The sequence below is a fragment of the Passer montanus genome, unplaced genomic scaffold (assembly GCF_014805655.1).
Source record: "Passer montanus isolate IOZ18808 unplaced genomic scaffold, ASM1480565v1 scaffold294, whole genome shotgun sequence".
NCBI classification, from domain to species: domain Eukaryota; kingdom Metazoa; phylum Chordata; class Aves; order Passeriformes; family Passeridae; genus Passer; species Passer montanus.
In genome coordinates, this window is record NW_024367641.1 from 49,351 (window position 1) to 67,996 (window position 18,646).

The 18,646-nt window shown below is 53.1% G+C and overlaps 1 protein-coding gene across 4 annotated transcripts; it reads left to right on the forward strand.

Annotated features, from left to right (window-relative positions):
• Window positions 1-1,888: 1,888 nt before the first annotated feature.
• DPF2 (double PHD fingers 2) lies at window positions 1,889-17,106 on the forward strand. 4 transcript variants are annotated; one of them, XM_039714000.1, is made up of 12 exons: window positions 1,889-1,969; window positions 4,125-4,285; window positions 5,696-5,803; window positions 6,775-6,938; window positions 8,648-8,740; window positions 9,221-9,299; window positions 9,836-9,877; window positions 12,814-12,951; window positions 13,876-14,004; window positions 14,467-14,579; window positions 15,729-15,810; window positions 16,911-17,106. In XM_039714000.1, the coding sequence occupies exons 1-12, from the start codon at window positions 1,938-1,940 to the stop codon at window positions 16,985-16,987; spliced, it is 1,218 nt and encodes a 405-aa protein (XP_039569934.1). In that variant the 5' UTR covers window positions 1,889-1,937; the 3' UTR covers window positions 16,988-17,106. The 4 variants fall into 4 exon arrangements, with proteins under 4 accessions (XP_039569934.1, XP_039569935.1, XP_039569936.1 ...); XM_039714001.1 differs by lacking the exon at window positions 9,836-9,877; XM_039714002.1 differs by lacking the exons at window positions 1,889-1,969; window positions 4,125-4,285 and adding an exon at window positions 4,501-4,680.
• Window positions 17,107-18,646: the final 1,540 nt, after the last annotated feature.

An 18,646-nucleotide genomic window follows, 5' to 3' on the forward strand; every position in this document is an offset into this window, starting at 1 on the left:
TTTTTCCCCCCATCTCATCTCCTGCAAAAAACCCAAATTCCTCAATTCATTTTCAAATGATGAATAAATCATTTGGGATCCCTTTCCACAGGACTGGAGCCTCCTTCACTTCTCCTGTAATTAATCACTCCCCAGATTAATGATTTATGCAAACCACTGTTGCCAAACTTGCTGATTTACTCCCAATTCCAAGAATTTGAGTCATCCGGAGCAGCCGTGACTCAGCGCCCACTCCCCTCCCTTTCTGGGGAGTTTATTCCAGAATCAATCAAGGATGGAATCGTTAATTAACCCCAGCAGGGGCACAGGCCTCCCTCCCAACTTCCTCGTTATCCCGGGATTTCCGGGCAGCGGATTAACGCCGCCCACGCCCGCGGTCAGTGCTTGACCCCCCGGCATGGCCGGAGCCGGGAACCCAGCCAGGATGAGCGCCAGCAACAGCCGGCCTGGGATTACCAGGAGGAGGAGGAGGAGGAGGAGAGGAGGAGGAGGAGGGAGGAAGGTTTGCCAAGGGGGTGACCTTGGGGGAAAAAGGCAAATTCTCAACAAACAGGGAAAAAAAACACAGGTGGGATGTGGAAGTAAGGAGGAAAAAGAGAGAGGAACTCACCTGGAAGTGAGGAGCTCACCTGGAAGTGAGGAGCTCACCTGGAAGTGAGGAACTCACCTGGAAGTGAGGAATTCACCTGGAAGTGAGGAGCTCACCTGGAAGCTGACATCAAACCACGCTCGCCATAGGGGCTGTGGGTGACCTCTGTCCTGGGGGATGAATTTGGGGATACTTGGTTAATTCGGGTTTGATAAAAAGGGAAAAGAGCTCAAAATGGGAATTTTTGGGGATGAAGAGACATAAGGAATCTGGGGAGATTTGGGATCAGAGGGGATCCATCCTCATTTATCCCTAATTTCATCCTCTCCTAGCCTTCATTTACTCATTTCTCCATCCCCAATTTATCCCTCATTTCCCTCCCAACCCTCACCCCTCTTTCCATTTTATCCCCTAAACCTCCTCCGTCCCTTTCCTTCCCCATTTCCCTTTCCATTCTCCATCTTATCACCCTTTTCCATGGAAAGGTTGAGGTTGAAAAAGATCATCAAATCCAACCTGGTCACCCCTGAACGGTGTTCCCATGTGCCCCATCCAGGCTTTTTCTGGGATAATTCCAGGACAGCAATTCCACATCTCAGGGTGGGACAACCCTTTCCAGGAATTTTTCTCACTAAACCTCCCCTGATACAACTCGAGGTTGTTCTATCTTGTTTTATCCATGAGGAGAAGGGATCTCACCCTCATTCCAGGGAATTGTAGGCAACACTGGGGTCTTTCAAACCTCCTTCTTCCAGGATAAACCCCCTGATCCTCTGCCATCATTTCCTCCCGCTTTCTGTCCATTTCTCCCTCACTCTCCTGCCTTGTTCTCTCCCATTTTTCCCCTCATCCTCCCCCCATCTTGTCACTCATTCTCCCATCATTTTCCCCCCTCAGTCTCTCCCCTCCATCTCCCCCTTATTCTCCCCCCGTACCCCCCACTCTGCCTCCCTCTTTCATCCCCGTGCCCTCCCTTTCTCCCCGTACCTTCATCCGCCCCTTTCTCCCGGATTTTCCCCTTTTCGGTGCATTTTCCCCCTCAGATCCTTTTCCTGCCATTTTTCCCCTCAGACTTTCGCCCCCCACCACCACTCCCCCTTTTCCCGCCTTTTCCCCCGCGCATGCGCGCGGCGCACAGCGCCGCCCAGCGGCCCGGAGGACTCCACGCTCCCTTCCCCCGGCCCTCCTTCTCCTCCCTCTCCCTCCGCCTCCCCTTTCTCCACCCTTCCCTCTCCCCGCTCCTCCTCCTCCCTCCATCCCTCTCCCTCTTCCTCCTCCTCCCTCTCCCCGCCCCTCCCGCCCCTCCCTCCGCGCACGCGCCCCGCGGCGCCCCGGCGGCGGAGCCAAGATGGCGGCGGTGGTTCAGAATGTGGTCAAGCTGTGAGTGCGGGTCCCCCCCCCTCCCCGGTCTCCCCCTGCGGCGCGGAAATGGTGCGGCCCGGCCGGGTGCGGGAAGCGGGGCCCCCCCTTCGCCCCCGCGCGCCGGACGGGACCAAGTGGGCGGGGAGGGGGGGGGAGGAAGCGACACGCGCGCATTGTTCGCGGTGAACTTTGCTGAGGGGGACGTTGAGGACACCCCAAAATCCCCCTCAGCACCGGCAGGGCCGCAGAGACTTGAGGCGGGGAGAGCCTGGGAGGGTCCGGGGGGGTCCCCCAGGTCGGGCCCTGAGAGGGTCCCGGAGAGGGCAAAGCCGGGGGGTTCATCCCTGTAAAATTCCCTGTGTTGTGTCCCTGTGCTTCCCTGCGCTCCCTCACGTATCCCTGAACTCCCGTGTGCGAGCGTCCTGTAGAGGCCAAGGACGGGAGAGTCATCCCAGCACATCTCTGTGCGTCCCTGGAGATTCCATCCTTGAATATCCCTCAATAACCCCGAATATCCCTCAATATCCCCGAATATCCCTCAATATCCCCCTGCATTCCCTGCTCATTCCTGCACTACTTCCCTGTGCATCCCAGCCAGAGGGTCCTGTGGAGGCCGAGCTGGGGGGGACCCTTCCCTGTACTTCCCTCAGAATCCTCATATTTCCCTCAAAATCCCTGTATCTCCCTCGAAATCCCCGCATTTCCCTCTATGTTCCTGCACTTCCTTCTAATTCCCTGTATTTCTCTCTAAATCCCTGTATTTCCCTGTGTATTGCTGTGTTTCGCTCTAGCTCCCTGTATTTACTACACATCCTGGTATTCCCTGTAAATCCCTGTATTTTCTTGTACATTCCTGTATTTCCTTCTCTTTAAATCTCTGTATTTCCCTGTGTATTGCTGTGTTTTGCTCTAAATCCCTGTGTTTCCTACACATCCCTGTATTCCCTGTAAATCTCTGTATTTCCTTGTACATCTTTGTATTTCACTCTAAATCCCTGTATTTTCTTGTACATTCCTGTATTTCCTGTAAATCTCTGTATTCCCTGTAAATCTCTGTATTTCCTTGTACATCTTTGTATTTCACTCTAAATCCCTGTATTTTCTTGTACATTCCTGTATTTCCTGTAAATATCTGTATTTTCCTGTCCGTCCCTTTGCTCCATCTCTTCCCTTCCTGCCTTTCCCTTCCCACCCCTGGAAGTGTCCTGGAAAAGCCAAGGAATAGGAAGTTGGGCACTTTTATACCCCAGCGTTTCCAGGTTCATCCCTGAGGGTTTCCAGGTTTATTCCTCAGGGTTTCCACTTTCATCCCTGAGGGTTTCCAGGTTTATCCCTGAGGAATTCCAGGATTTTATCCCTCAGGGTTTCCAGGTTTATCCCTCAGGGTTTCCAGGTTCATCCCTGAGGGTTTCCAGGTTTATCCCTGAGGGTTTCCAGGTTTATCCCTCAGGGTTTCCAGGTTCATCCCTGAGGGTTTCCAGGTTTATTCCTCAGGGTTTCCAGGTTCATCCCTGAGGGTTCCCAGGATTTTATCCCTCAGGGTTTCCAGGTTTATTCCTGATGTTCTGCAGGGTTTTATCCCTGAGTCTCTGTAGATGTATTCCTGACATTCTCCTGGTATCCCTGGCATCCCTGAGGCTCAATCCCTGAGAGATTCCCCATTCCCTATGCCATTCCCTGTGTCAATCCTGCCATTCTGGGCACTGTCCCTGCCATTCCTGGTGCCATTCCCAGTGCCATTCTGGGCACTGATCCCTGCCATTCCCAGTGCCAATCCCTGCCGTTCCCAGTGCCAGTCCTGGTGCCATTCCCAGCACTGATCCCTGCCATTCCCGGTGCCATTCCTGGTGCCATTCCCGGTGCCGTTCCCAGTGCCAATCCCGGTGCCATTCCCAGTGCCATTCCCGGTGCCATTCTGGGCACTGATCCCTGCCGTTCCCAGTGCCAATCCCTGCCATTCCCGGTGCCAGTCCCGGTGCCGTTCCCAGTGCCAATCCCTGCCATTCCCAGTGCCATTCCCAGCACCATTCCCAGCACCATTCCCGGTGCCATTCCCGGTGCCATTCCCAGTGCCAATCCCTGCCAGTCCCGGTGCCAGTCCCGGTGCCGTTCCCAGTGCCAATCCCTGCCAGTCCCGGCCCCAGTCCCGGTGCCAGCCGCGGTGCCGTTGCAGGCTGGGCGAGCAGTACTACCGGGACGCCATGGAGCAGTGCCACAGCTACAACGCGCGGCTCTGCGCCGAGCGCAGCGTGCGCCTGCCCTTCCTGGACTCACAGACCGGCGTGGCCCAGAGCAACTGCTACATCTGGATGGAGAAACGGCACCGCGGGCCCGGTACGGCACCGGGGGAGACAAACAGCGGGAACGGCGCCGGGGAAAACAAACAACGGGAACGGCACCGGGAGAACAACGGGAGGGCACCGGGAAGGGCACCGGGAAAACGCGTCCCGGTGCCAGTCCCGGTGCCAGCCGCGGTGCCATTCCCGGTGCCAGTCCCGGTGCCAATCCCTGCCAGTCCCGGCGCCATTCCCGGCGCCAGTCCCGGTGCCAGCCGCGGTGCCGTTGCAGGCTGGGCGAGCAGTACTACCGGGACGCCATGGAGCAGTGCCACAGCTACAACGCGCGGCTCTGCGCCGAGCGCAGCGTGCGCCTGCCCTTCCTGGACTCGCAGACCGGCGTGGCCCAGAGCAACTGCTACATCTGGATGGAGAAACGGCACCGCGGGCCCGGTACGGCACCGGGGGAGACAAACAGCGGGAACGGCACCGGGAGAACAACGGGAGGGCACCGGGAAAGCGCTGGGGATGGTGGGGAACCAACAGGGAAACAACGGGAAAACACCAGGAGAACAATGGGGAAACAGCAGGGAAATGATGGGGAAATAACAGGAGAGCAGTGGGGAAGTAACAAGGAAGTGATGGGGAAACAACAGGGAAATGATGGGAAATAACAGGGAAATTATGGAAAACAATGGGGAAATTATGGGAAAACAACAGGAGAACGATGGGAAGTAACAGGGAAATGATGGAAAACAATGGGGAAATAACAGGGAAATAATGGGAAATAACAGGGAAATGATGGAAAACAATGGGGAGGAAAATAGGAAATTATAGGAAAAATGATGGGGAAATAACAGGAGAGCAATGGGGAAGTAACAGGGAAGTGATGGGGAAACAACAGGGAAATAAATAATGGGAAAACAGCAGGGAAATAATGGGAAATAACGGGGAAATGATGGGAAAACACCAGGAGAACAATGGGGAAATAACAGGGAAATGATGGGGAACAACTGGGAAATGATGGGGAACAGCAGGGGAATGGTGGGAAACAATGGGAAAACACTGGGAGGACAGTGGGGAAACAGCAGGGAAATTATGGGAAATAGTGGGAAAACAGCAGGGAAATGATGTGAAACAACAGGGAAATGATGGGGAACAATGGGGAGGTGATGGGAGAATAATGAGGAAACACCAGGAGAATAAGAGGAAAACTGGGAGAACACCAGGGAAATGGCAGGAGGCAGAAAACAGTGGGAAAATGGTGGGGAAAAAAGGGAAAACACCAGGAAAATGATGTGGAAATGACAGGAAAACAGCAGGGAGGGGAAGGGGGCTGGGTCACTTTGGGCCCTTCTGCCACAACCTTGGGAGAGTTTTGGGGATTTTGTCACAACCTGGGGTGATTCCCAGGAGTTTTGTCCCTCCCTGGCCGGATTTTGGGGGATTTCCTGGGATTTCTCTGCAGGTTTGGCAGCCGGGCAGCTCTACTCGTACCCGGCGCGGCGCTGGCGCAAGAAACGCCGCGCCCACCCCCCGGAGGACCCCCGGCTCTCCTTCCCTTCCATCAAACCCGGTAATTCCCCCATTCCCTGCTGCATTCCTGGGAATCCCACCTGGTCGGCCAGCATCCCTCACCCACCCTCCTTTTTCCCGGTTTTTCACCGTTTTTCCCCTGGTTTTTCCTCTTTTTTCCCTATGTTTTCCCATTTTGCCCCATTTTTCTCTGGGTTTTTTCCCATTTTCCCATGGGTTTTTCTCCATTTTTCTCTGGGTTTTCCCTCATTTTCCCTGTTATTTTTCCCCATCTTTCCCTGTTATTTTTCCCCATTTTTCTCCATGTTTTTGTCCATCACCCACCCTCCTTTTTCCTGTTTTTTCCCCCATTTATTCCTCATTTTCCCCTGGTTTTTTCCCCTTTTTTTCCCATTTTTCTCTGTTTTTCCCCATTTTCTCCCCATTTTCCCCTGGGTTTATCCCCATGTTTCTCTGGGTTTTCCCCATTTTCCCCTGGGTTTTTCCCCATTTTTCTCTGAGTTTTTCCCCATTTTCCTCTGGGTTTTTCCCCATGTTTCTCTGAGTTTTTCCCCATTTATCCCCATTTTCCCTGTTATTTTTCCCCATTTTTCTCTGAGTTTTTCCCCATTTTCCCCTGGGTTTTTCCCCGTTTTTCTCCCCATTTTTCCCCATTTTCCCGTTATTTTCCCGTTGTCCCAGACGCGGAGCAGGCGCTGAAGAAGGAGGGGCTGCTCTCCCATTTTTCCCCATTTTCCCCTGGGTTTTTCCCCATGTTTCTCTGGGTTTTCCCCTGGGTTTTTCCCCATTTTCTCCGGGTTTTTCCCCATTTTCCCATGATTTCCCGTTTCCCCAGAGGCGGAGCAGGCCCTGAAGAAGGAGGGGCTGCTCTCCCATTTATCCCCATTTCCCCTGTTATTTTTCCCCATTTTCCCCTGGGTTTTTCCCCATGTTTCTCTGGGTTTTCCCCTGGGTTTTTCCCCATTTTCTCCGGGTTTTTCCCCATTTTCCCATGATTTCCCGTTTCCCCAGAGGCGGAGCAGGCGCTGAAGAAGGAGGGGCTGCTGGCGCAGGACGGCAGCAGCCTGGAGGCGCTGCTCCGCACCGATCCCCTGGAGAAGCGCTCGCTGCCCGACCCGCGCATGGACGACGACAGCCTGGGCGAGTTCCCGCTCACCAACAGCCGCGCCCGCAAGGTGCCGGGACAGCGGGATAGCGGGACAGCGGGGATTCGGGATTCCAGCGGGGATTCGGGATAATGGGAATTCGGGACAGCGGGGATTCGGGACTGGGAATTCCAGCGGGAATTCCAGCGGGAATTCCAGCGGGGATTCGGGACAGCGGGAATTCGGGACAGCGGGAATTCCAGTGGGAATTTGGGATAGCGGGAATTCCAGCGGGAATTCCAGGAGCTCGGGATAACGGGAATGTGGGATAATGGGAACTCGGGATAACGGGAATTCCAGCGGGAATTCGGGATAACGGGAATTCCAACGGGAATTGGGAGCTCAGGATAACGGGAATTCCAACAGGAATTCCAGCAGGAATGTGGGACACCAGGAATTTCAGGAGCTCAGGGTAACGGGAATTCCAGCGGGAATTCGGGATAACGGGAATTCGGGATAACGGGAATTTGGAGTAACAGGAATTCCAGCGGGAATTTGGGATAACGGGAGCTCGGGATAACGGGAATTCCCACGGGAATTTGGGATAATGGGAATTTGGGATAATGGGATTTCTCACAGGAATTTGGGATAAGGGGAGCTCAGGATAACGGGAATTCCAACGGGAATTTGGGATAACGGGAATTCGGGATAATGGGAATTCGGGATAACGGGAATTTGGAGTAACAGGAATTCCAGCGGGAATTTGGGATAACGGGAGCTCGGGATAACGGGAATTCCCACGGGAATTTGGGATAATGGGAATTTGGGATAACGGGATTTCCCACAGGAATTTGGGATAACGGGAGCTCAGGATAATGGGAATTCCAACAGGAATTTGGGATAAGGGGAGCTCAGGATAACGGGAATTCCAACGGGAACCGGGAGCTCGGGATAACGGGAATTCAGGATAACGGGAATTCAGGATAACGGGAATTCCAACGGGAACCGGGAGCTCGGGATAACGGGAATTCCCACGGGAATTTGGGATAATGGGAATTTGGGATAACGGGATTTCCCACAGGAATTTGGGATAACGGGAGCTCAGGATAATGGGAATTCCAACAGGAATTTGGGATAAGGGGAGCTCAGGATAACGGGAATTCCAACGGGAACCGGGAGCTCGGGATAACAGGAATTCAGGATAACGGGAATTCAGGAACGGGAATTCTGCAGGAATTCTGGATAACGGGAATTCCAGACGGGGAGCGGGAACTCGGGATCATGGGAATTCCAACGGGAACTCGGAATAACGGGAATTCAGGATAAGGGGAATTCCAGCAGGAATTGGGATCTCGGGATAACGGGAATTCCGGGAGCTCGGGATAACGGGAATTCTGGGAATTCTGGATAATGGGAATTCCAGACAGGGAGCGGGAACTCGGGATCATGGGAATTCCGGGAGCTCGGGATAACGGGAATTCAGGATAACGGGAATTCTGGGAATTCTGGATAACGGGAATTCTGGGAATTCTGGATAATGGGAATTCCAGACAGGGAGCGGGAACTCGGGATCATGGGAATTCCAACGGGAACTCGGAATAACGGGAATTCAGGATAAGGGGAATTCCAACAGGAATTGGGAACTCGGGAGCACGGGAATTCCGGGAGCTCGGGATACCGGGAATTCCAGACAGGATCCAGGAGCTCGGGATGCTGAGAATTCTGGGAATTGGAGCGATACCGGGAATTCCCATTTTTCCCGGTGTTTTCCCTGCTCTAACCCCTCTGCCCATTCCCAGCGCATCCTGGAGCCCGACGATTTCCTGGACGATTTGGACGACGAGGATTACGAGGAGGACACGCCCAAGCGGAGAGGGAAGGGCAAGGCCAAGGTGAGGCAATTCTCGGGAAAAGGAATTCCCAGAAAACCGGGATTTACACCGAAACTCCTCATTTTTCCCAAATTCCCAGGGATTTGTGCTCGTTTCCGGGATTTACACCGAAACTCCTCATTTTTCCCAAATTCCCAGGGATTTGTGCTCGTTTCCGGGATTTACACCGAAACTCCTCATTTTTCCCAAATTCCCAGGGATTTGTGCTCGTTTCCGGGATTTACACCGAAACTCCTCATTTTTCCCAAATTCCCAGGGATTTGTGGTCGTTTCCGGGATTTACACCGAAACTCCTCGTTTTTCCCAAATTCCCAGGGATTTGTGGTCGTTTCCGGGATTTACACCGGAACTCCTCGTTTTTCCCAAATTCCCAGGGATTTGTGCTCGTTTCCGGGCCGCTCCCACCGCGGGGCACTGTTGGCTCGCTGCTTGCCCTGCTCCCCATCCCGGATTTCCCCAAATCCCGGTTTTTTCCCGCAGGGAAAGGGCGTGGGGGGCGCTCGGAAGAAGCTGGACGCCGCCATCCTGGAGGACCGGGACAAGCCCTACGCCTGTGACAGTGAGTGCCGGGGCACTTCCCGCTTTGGGATCGGGGGCTTCCAGGCAGAGCGGAGACCCCACCCCGGGGAGGGCAGGGCCGGCCTCACCCTCCCCCCCTGCAGCCCCGTGGAGTTTTTCCCACTGGGAATACTGGGGGAGCAGCAGGATACGAACCGGGATAAACAAAACCAGGATAAAAATGAGAACAAGCTTCCCAAACAACCCCTCCCTTTCATCCCGGTGGTTTTCCAGTCAGATCCCAGCCCCTGGGACCCATTCCCAGCCCTCCCTTAAGGAGCTGGGAATTCCAACAAAACCCTGGGAGGGAATTCCACCTTCCAGCCCGCAGTCCATGAATCCAGGGGATACCGGCATGGGGACCGCGAGGGAGGCTTGGCCAGCTCCTTTTTCTCTCTTCTTCCTCCTGTCCTGCCACTTCCCAGCACTAATTCTCCCCCTGGCTCCCTGAGGTTGTGTTTTTCCTGCCCTTTTTTCCCGGTTTTCCGTGTGTGTGTGTGTCCGTGTCCTCTCACGACTTCTCTTTCTGTGTTTCAGACAGTTACAAACAAAAGCATTCCTTGAAACCTCCCGACCGAGGTAGTTCCGCTCTCTCTCTGCTCGTTTTTCCTGCTTTTCCTCCTTTTTTTTCCCCTTTTTTCCACTCCCAACAAAAAAAGAAATCTCCCAAATGCCCCTGTGGAGCCTGGGGTGGGCGGGAGGAGGGGAGGGAGAAGCCAAAGGCCACGGGAGCGACGTCAGCGCCGGCCCCGCTCGGGCCCCCTGACCCTTTTCCAGCAGGGAACGGGGCCGGGAAAACAAAGATTAACCCCCCTGTGGAGCCAGCAATGGGAAAAACACGGAGTTTGTGCCCAAATCCCGGAGCTTCCGCCCCAAATCCCGGAGTTTGCACCGAAATCCTGGAGTTTGCATCCAAATCCTAGAGTTTCCACCCCAACTCCCAGAGTTTGTGCCCAAATCCTGGAGTTTGTACCCAAATCCCAGAGTTTCCACCCCAAATTCCAGAGTTTGCACCGAAATCCTGGAGTTTGCATCCAAATCCCAGAGTTTCCACCCCAAAACCCAGAGTTTGCACCCCAAATCCCAGAGTTTCCACCCCAACTCCCAGAGTTTGTGCCCAAATCCTGGAGTTTGTACCCAAATCCCAGAGTTTCCACCCCAAATTCCAGAGTTTGCACCGAAATCCTGGAGTTTGCATCCAAATCCCAGAGTTTCCACCCCAACTCCCAGAGTTTGTGCCCAAATCCTGGAGTTTGTACCCAAATCCCAGAGTTTCCACCCCAAATCCCAGAGTTTGTACCCAAATCCCAGAGTTTGTACCCAAATCCCAGAGTTTGCACCAAAATCCTGGAGTTTGCACCCCAATCCTGGAGTTTGCCCCCAAATTCTGCAGTTTCCACCCAAATCCCTGTGTTTCCACCCAAATCCTGCAGTTTTCACCCAAATCTTGGAATTTCCACCCAAATCCTGAAGTTTCCACCCCAAATTCTGCAGTTTCCACCCCAATCCTGGAGATTCCCCCTCAAATTTTGTAGTTTCCCCCCTAAATCCTGGAGTTTCCCCCCCAAATCTCGGGGTTTCCACCCAAATCTCGGAGTTTGAACCCCTAATTCTGCAGTTTCCACCCCAAATCCCAAAGTTTCCACCCCTAATTCTGCAGTTTCCACCCCAATCCCAAATCCCAGGATGCGTCACTGCCTCAAAAAAGGCCCCAAAAAATGGGGGTGAGCCACAGGTGGGGAGGGGAATTTGGGATATTCCCGGGGTGTTCCTGAGGCTCCTCTTCCTCACCTGGGGAGGAGAATTCCCAGAGTCGTGTTTGGAGATTCTCCTGCAGGATTTGGGGGAGAAAAGTTGATTTTGGAGCTCCATGGATGGGGAGGGAAGCGGGAATTTCGTGGGAATCACGTTGGGGTTGCTGCTTTTTCCTTGCTGCTGCTCCAATCTTGTTTTCCCCATGAACCCCACAGATCCCAGGGCGATTCCTGTGGTTTTTATCCTAAAATTTCCAGCCTGGGCTGCAGGAGCCAGCCTCCCTTTGGAAGTTCAGCCCCCGTTTTCCCTGATCCAGCTGTTTTTTCCCTCATTTTTCCACGTTCTGGGGAGGATCCCGAGGTGGAAGCAGATCCAGAAACTTCCGTGGTGTTCTGGAAAAGCTCCAAAATCAGGAAATCTCATCCCAAAGCAGCTCATTCCCAAATTTTTGGGAAAATTAACAGGAAACTTGGGAAATGTCTGCACCAAGCCCTGGAATTCCCCCTCCAGTGCTGCTTTTTTGGGATTTGATCCCAATTCCTCGGGCTCATCCTTCCCACACCGAAACGGGGCTGGAAAGGGATTTTGGGGTGTCCTTGGATGAGGAAAATCCCAAAAAATCCCTGGAAAAGCAGCGCTGGGAACTGGAGCCCATTCCCTGATCCACCAGGAGCCGGATCCAGGCAGAAATCTCCCAAATTCCGGGGTGGGAAACGGGAGAACCGATGGATTTTGGGGTTCTGAGGAGCGGGGATGGATCCGTGGCCGCTGCCAAATCCCTCCTTGGAAGCCCAGAATTCCCAACTTCCCCTTCCCTCAGTTTTTAACCTCAGGATGGGATTTTTGGGGGTGGGAATTTCCCTGACACATTCCCAATGGGGATTTTGCCATTGGATTGATCCTGGGATGTTTATCTGGAATTCCTTTGGGATTCCAGGGAATTCACCTGGAATTCCTTTGGGATCCCAGCTCATGACCTGGAATTCTTTTGGGATCCTGGGGTGTTTATCTGGAATTCCTTTGGGATCCCAGGGAATTTACCAGGAACTCCTTTGGGATCCCAAGTCATGACCTGGAATTCTTTTGGGATCCTGGGGTGTTTATCTGGAATTCCTTTGGGATCCCAGGGAATTTACCAGGAACTCCTTTGGGATCCCAAGTCATTACCTGGAATTCTTTTGGGATCCTGGGTTGTTTACCTGGAATTCCTTTGGGATTCCAGGGAATTCACCTGGAATTCCTAATACTTGGAATTCCTTAGGGTTCCCACAGTGTTTTACCTGGAATTCCTCTGGGATCCCAGCTCTTTACCTGGAATTCCTTTGGGATCCTGGGGTGTTTACCTGGAATTCCTAATACCTGGAATTCCTCTGGGATCCCAGCTCTTTACCTGGAATTCCTTTGGGATCCCAGGGAATTTACCAGGAACTCCTTTGGGATCCCAAGTCATTACCTGGAATTCCTTTGGGATCCTGGGGAATTTACCTGCATTTCCTAATACCTGGAATTCCTTTGGGATCCTGGGGTGTTTACCTGGAATTCCTTTGGGATCCTGGGGTGTTTACCTGGAATTCCTTTGGGATCCCAGCTCATGACCTGGAATTCCCCAACAATTCCAGTATTTTTTACCCATCTCCAGCCTCTTTCCCCTCCCAGCCCAGCGCTGGGATCATCCCCGGAGGGTTCAGGGTTTGGGGTTTCCCTCCCCTGCCTGTCCCTCAGCGGGCTTTTCCCGGGATTTTCCCGGATTTCCTCGGCAGTCTGCGGGAAGCGCTACAAGAACCGCCCCGGGCTCAGCTACCACTACGCCCACTCCCACCTGGCCGAGGAGGAGGGCGACGACAAGGACGACTCGCAGCCCCCCACGCCCGTCTCCCAGCGCTCCGAGGAGCAGAAATGTGAGGGGAAACAAAAAACATCAAAATTCCCCCTGGGATTGAGCGGAGCAAAATTCCGCCTGGGATTGAGCGGAGCAAAATTCCCCCTGGGATTGAGGAGAGCAAAATTCCCCCTGGGATTGAGTGGAGCAAAATTCCCCCTGGGATTGAGCGGAGAAAAATTCCCCCTGGGATTGAGCAGAGCAAAATTCCCCCTGGGATTGAGCTGAGCAAAATTCCCCCTGGGATTGAGCAGAGCAAAATTCCCCCTGGGATTGAGGAGAGCAAAATTCCCCCTGGGATTGAGCAGAGCAGAGGGGTTGGGAGTGGCTCCGGGGGGAATTCTGTCTCTGATCCTGATCCCTGATCCCAATCCCTGATCCCTGATCCCGATCCTGATCCCTGACCCATCATCCCTGAACCCTTGTCTTGATATTGATCTTGATCCTGATCCCTGATCTCTGATCCCTGACCCCTGATCCTGATCCCGATCCCGATCCCGATCCCTGTCCCCTGATCCCGATCCCTGTCCCCTGATCCTGATCCTGATCCCGATCCCGATCCTGATCCCTGTCCCCTGATCCTGATCCCGATCCCGATCCCGATCCTGATCCCTGTCCCCTGATCCTGGTCCTGATCCCAATCCCGATCCTGATCCCTGTCCCCTGATCCTGATCCTCATCCCGATGCCGATCCTGATCCCTGTCCCCTGATCCCGATCCTGATCCCGATCCCTGATCCTGATCCCGATCCCGATCCTGATCCCTGATCCTGATCCCGATCCCGATCCCGATCCCTGTCCCCTGATCCCGATCCCTGTCCCCTGATCCTGATCCTGATCCCGATCCCGATCCTGATCCCTGTCCCCTGATCCTGATCCCGATCCCGATCCCTGTCCCCTGATCCCGATCCCAATCCCGATCCCGATCCCTGTCCCCTCTGCAGCCAAGAAGGGTCCCGACGGGTTGGCCCTTCCCAACAATTACTGCGACTTCTGCCTGGGGGACTCCAAGATCAACAAGAAGACGGGACAGCCCGAGGAGCTCGTGTCCTGCTCCGACTGCGGCCGCTCCGGTCAGGGCCGGGGGGCTGGGGGCGTTTGGGATCGGGGATCCAAGGTCTTGGATTGGGGCTGGGGGGCGTTTGGGATCGGGGCTCCAAGGTCTTGGATTGGGGTTCTGGGGGGCGTTTGGGATCGGGGATCCAAGGTCTTGGATTGGGGTTATAAGGGACATTTGGGATCGGGGCTCCAAGGTCTTGGATTGGGGTTACAAGGGACATTTGGGATCGGGGATCCAAGGTCTTGGACTGGGGCTGGGGGGGCGTTTGGGATTGGGGATCCAAGGGTTTCCCTCTGCTGGGTGAGCTGGGATTGGGCTGGAGAGGGGCAGGAGCTGGGAGTGGTTGGGTTGGGTCCCTGCCTGTCCCTGCCTGTCCCTGCCGTGTCCCTGCCGTGTCCCTGCTGTGTCCCTGCCGTGTCCCTGATGTCCCTGATGTCCCCAATGATGTCCCCACTGATGTCCCCGATGTCCCCAGGGCACCCGTCGTGCCTGCAGTTCACGCCGGTGATGATGGCGGCGGTGAAGACGTACCGCTGGCAGTGCATCGAGTGCAAGTGCTGCAACATCTGCGGCACCTCCGAGAACGACGTGAGTGCCCCGGCCCGGGAGAGCCCAGTGCACAGGGCAGGGACCAAAATGCACAGGGGAGTGACAAAATCCACCTGGGGGTAGCAAAAATGCACATGGGAGTGACAAAATCCGCATGGGAGTGGCAAAAATCCACCTGGGAGTTCACGCCGGTGATGATGGCGGCGGTGAAGACGTACCGCTGGCAGTGCATCGAGTGCAAGTGCTGCAACATCTGCGGCACCTCCGAGAACGACGTGAGTGCCCCGGCCCGGGAGAGCCCAGTGCACAGGGGAGGGACCAAAATGCACATGGGAGTGACAAAATCCACATGGGAGTGGCAAAAATCCATCTGGGAGTGGCAAAAATCCACATGGGAGTGGCAAAAATGCACATGGGAGTGGCAAAAATCCACAAGGGAGTGAGAAAAATCCGCATGGGAGTGACAAAAATCCATCTGGGAGTGGCAAAAATCTCCCTGGGGGTGGCAAAAATCTACATGGGAGTGAGAAAAATCCGCATGGGAGTGGCAAAAATGCACCTGGGAGTGGCAAAAATCCGCATGGGAGTGGCAAAAATCCATCTGGGAGAGCCTAAATCCACATGGGAGTGGCAAAAATCTATCTGGGAGTGACAAAAATCTATCTGGGAGTGGCAAAAATCCACATGGGAGAGCCCAGAACCACCTGGGAGTGACAAAAATCCATCTGTGAGAGCCCAAAATCCATCTGGGAGTGGCAAAAATCCATCTGGGAGTGACAGAAATCCACATAGGAGAGCCCAAAATCCATCTGGGAGTGACAAAAGCACCTAGAAGTGCCAAACAAAAAAAACTGGGAGTGCCAAAAATCCACCTGGGAATGCCCCAGAATTCCCACTGGAGGCTCTTTAGTGGGGGAAATCCTTGGTGTTTAGGAGTCCATGTGACCCAGGAAAAGCTTTTTTGGGAAAAACTGGATTTGGATAAATCTGCAGGATCCCAGAGTCAATTCTGGGAGAAATCCTGAGCTTTTAATCTTCCTGCAGGAAACTTCTGCCTTTCCAGAACCTTCTGGAAATGGGGGAGGACGATATTGGGGGGAAAATCCTTTAGGGATGGTGGGAGAAGCTTTTTTTGGGGGGAAAAGTGGGAATTTTGGGAGGGGGATGACGGGAATGTGCCCCGGGCAGGACCAGCTGCTGTTCTGTGACGACTGCGACCGTGGGTACCACATGTACTGCCTGACCCCCCCCATGTCCGAGCCCCCCGAGGGTGAGTCCGGCCCCGGGGGCTGCTGAACCCCTGGGATCCCACCCCAAAACCCCCCTGGAACTCCTGATCCCACCCCAAAACCTCCCTGGGGCTGCTGATCCCCTGGGACTGTGCCCCAAAACCTCCTCTGGGATTCCCCATCCCCTGGGATCCTGCCCCAAAACCTTCCCTGGGGCTGCTGAACCCCTGGGCGTGCCCCAAAACCTCCCTGGGGCTCCTGATCCCACCCCTAAACCACCCTGGGGCTGTGAACCCCTGGGATCCCACCCCAAAACCTCCTCTGGGATTCCCCATCCCCTGGGATCCTGCCCCAAAACCTTCCCTGGGGCTGCTGAACCCCTGGGACTGTGCCCCAAAACCTTCCCTGGGGTTCCTGATCCCCTGGGATCCCACCTCAAACACCCCTGGAGTTCGTGATCCCCTGGGACTGTGCCCCAGAACTCCCTGGAACTCCTGATCCCCTGGGATCCCACCCCAAAACTCCCTGAAATTCCTGATCCCCTGGGATCCCACCCCAAAACTCCCTGAAATTCCTGATCCCCTGGGATCCCACCCCAAAACCTTCCCTGGAACTCCTGATCCCCTGGGATTGTGCCCCAAATCCTCCCCTGGGATTCCCCATCCCTCCGGCTTCTTCCTGGGTTTCCTTCTGGGATGTGGGGAGAGGTTTTATTGTCCCAGATCTTCCTCTTCCTCCTCTTCTTCCTCCTCTTCTTCCTCCTTTTCTTCCTTTTTTCCCTCCTCTTCTTCCTCTTCCTTCATTCTCCTTTTCTTCCTCCTTTCTTTCTTCTCCCTCTTCCTCCTCTTCCTCCTCTTCATCCTCTCCCTCCCTTCCTTTTCTCTCTTCCTCCCTCATTCCTCCTCTTCCTCCTCCTCTTCCTCCACTTCCTTCTTTATTCTCTTCCTTCCTCTTCCTCCTCCTCTCCCTCCTTTTCCTCCTTTCTCCTCCTCTCCCTTCTTCCCCTCCCCACTCCCTCCTCTCTCATTAACCCCCATGATTAATCATCTAATTAACCAGTTAATTAACTGCTTCATGGCTTGCTGAGTGCCCTCCCGGGAGGATGAGGGGCTGAGGCCGAAGGCTGACCCCGTTTTTGCAGGGAGCTGGAGCTGCCACCTCTGCCTGGATCTGCTCAAGGAGAAGGCGTCGATCTACCAGAACCAGAACAGCTCCTGATCCTGCTCTTCCTCATCCTCCTCATCCTCCGCTCCGCCCTCCTCATCCTCACCCTTTGGGGCCTTTTATTTCCCCTTTTTTTGGGTCCTTTTCCCCTTTTTTTCCCTTTTTTTCCCTTTTTTTTCCCCCTTTTTCCCCTTTTTTCCCATTTTTTTCCCTTTTTTTCCCTTTTTTTCCCCTTTTTTTCCCTTTTTTTCCCTTTTTTTTCCCCCTTTTTCCCCTTTTTTCCCATTTTTTTCCCTTTTTTTCCCTTTTTTTCCCCTTTTTTGCCCTTTTTTTCCCTTTTTTCCCTTTTTTTTCCTCTTTTTTGGGGGTCCTTTTCCTTTTATTCCCCTTTTTTAAATTTTCTCTTTTTTTTTGATCCTCTCATCCCTTTTCCCCCCTCTATTTCCCTTTTCTCCCTTCTTTTTTCCACCTTTTCCATCATTTTTTAATTTTTTTTTTCCATTTCCTTCACTCCACTTCTTTTTTTCCTTCTTTTTCCCAATTTTGGCTCCTTTTTTCCCATTTTTTCCCGTCCTGACATTTTTTGGGGTGACCCCCCCCAGGGTGACATTTTTGGGGTGAATTTCATCCCTTCCTCCCCAATTCCCAGGATTTCACCCCAAAACTCACCCCCTCCCCCTCCTGGCACCACAGGTACCAAATTTTCCCTTTTCCCTCTTTTTTTTGGGAATTCTGGGGCGATTTTGGGGCTTTTTTTTTCCATTTTTTGAGGGTTTTTTTTCCACTTTGATTTTTATTCCATTTTCCCTCATTTTTATTCCCCCCCGAGAGGAGCCCCCGGGATGGGCCCCAAAAACGGCCAAAATAACCCAAAAATGAGCAAAATAGGCCAAAAATGGTCAAAAAATAACCCAAAATGGGCAAAATAGGCCAAAAATGGGCAAAAAATAACCCAAAAATGGGCAAAATAGGCCAAAAATGGGCAAAAAATAACCCCAAAAATGGGCAAAATAATCCCCAAAATGACCAAAATAATGCACCAAATGAAATGATCCCAAAATTACTGAAATAGCCCAAAGTTTGACCAAAATAGCCCCAAAATTACCAAAGTAGCCCCAGATTTACTGAAATAATGTTGAAATAGCCCCAAAATTGACCAAATAGTCCCCAAATAACTGAAGTAATCCAAAATTATACAAATAACCAAAAAAAGAGACCAAAATAACCCTAAAAGCACTAAAATACACCCAAAAAAACCACCCCAAGTGACTCAAATAGCCCCAAACCTGACCAAAATAACCCCAAAATCACCCAAATAGCCCTAAAATAACCAAATAACCCCAAAGTGATGAAAGCATACCCCAAAACTATTTTTAAAATCCAAAATACCCTGAAATAAAACTACAAATTGACCAAAATAACCCCAAAAAATCATGGAAATTTCCCAAAAACTACCAAAATACCCCAAAAATGGCCAAAACAACCCCAAAAATGACTGAAAAATTCCCCCAAAGTGCTGAAAATTGACCCAAATCCCCGAAATCCCCCCCAAAATTCCGGATCCGAGGCCCCATCCCGCTGGTTTCTCTCCTCCCCGTCCCGAGCACGATTTTGGGGGGAATCGACGGCGTTTTGGTTCAAAATGGGATTTTTTTTTCCCCGTTTTCGTGCCCTGCCGGGGGTGAGGACACGGAAATGTCCCAAAACCAGGGG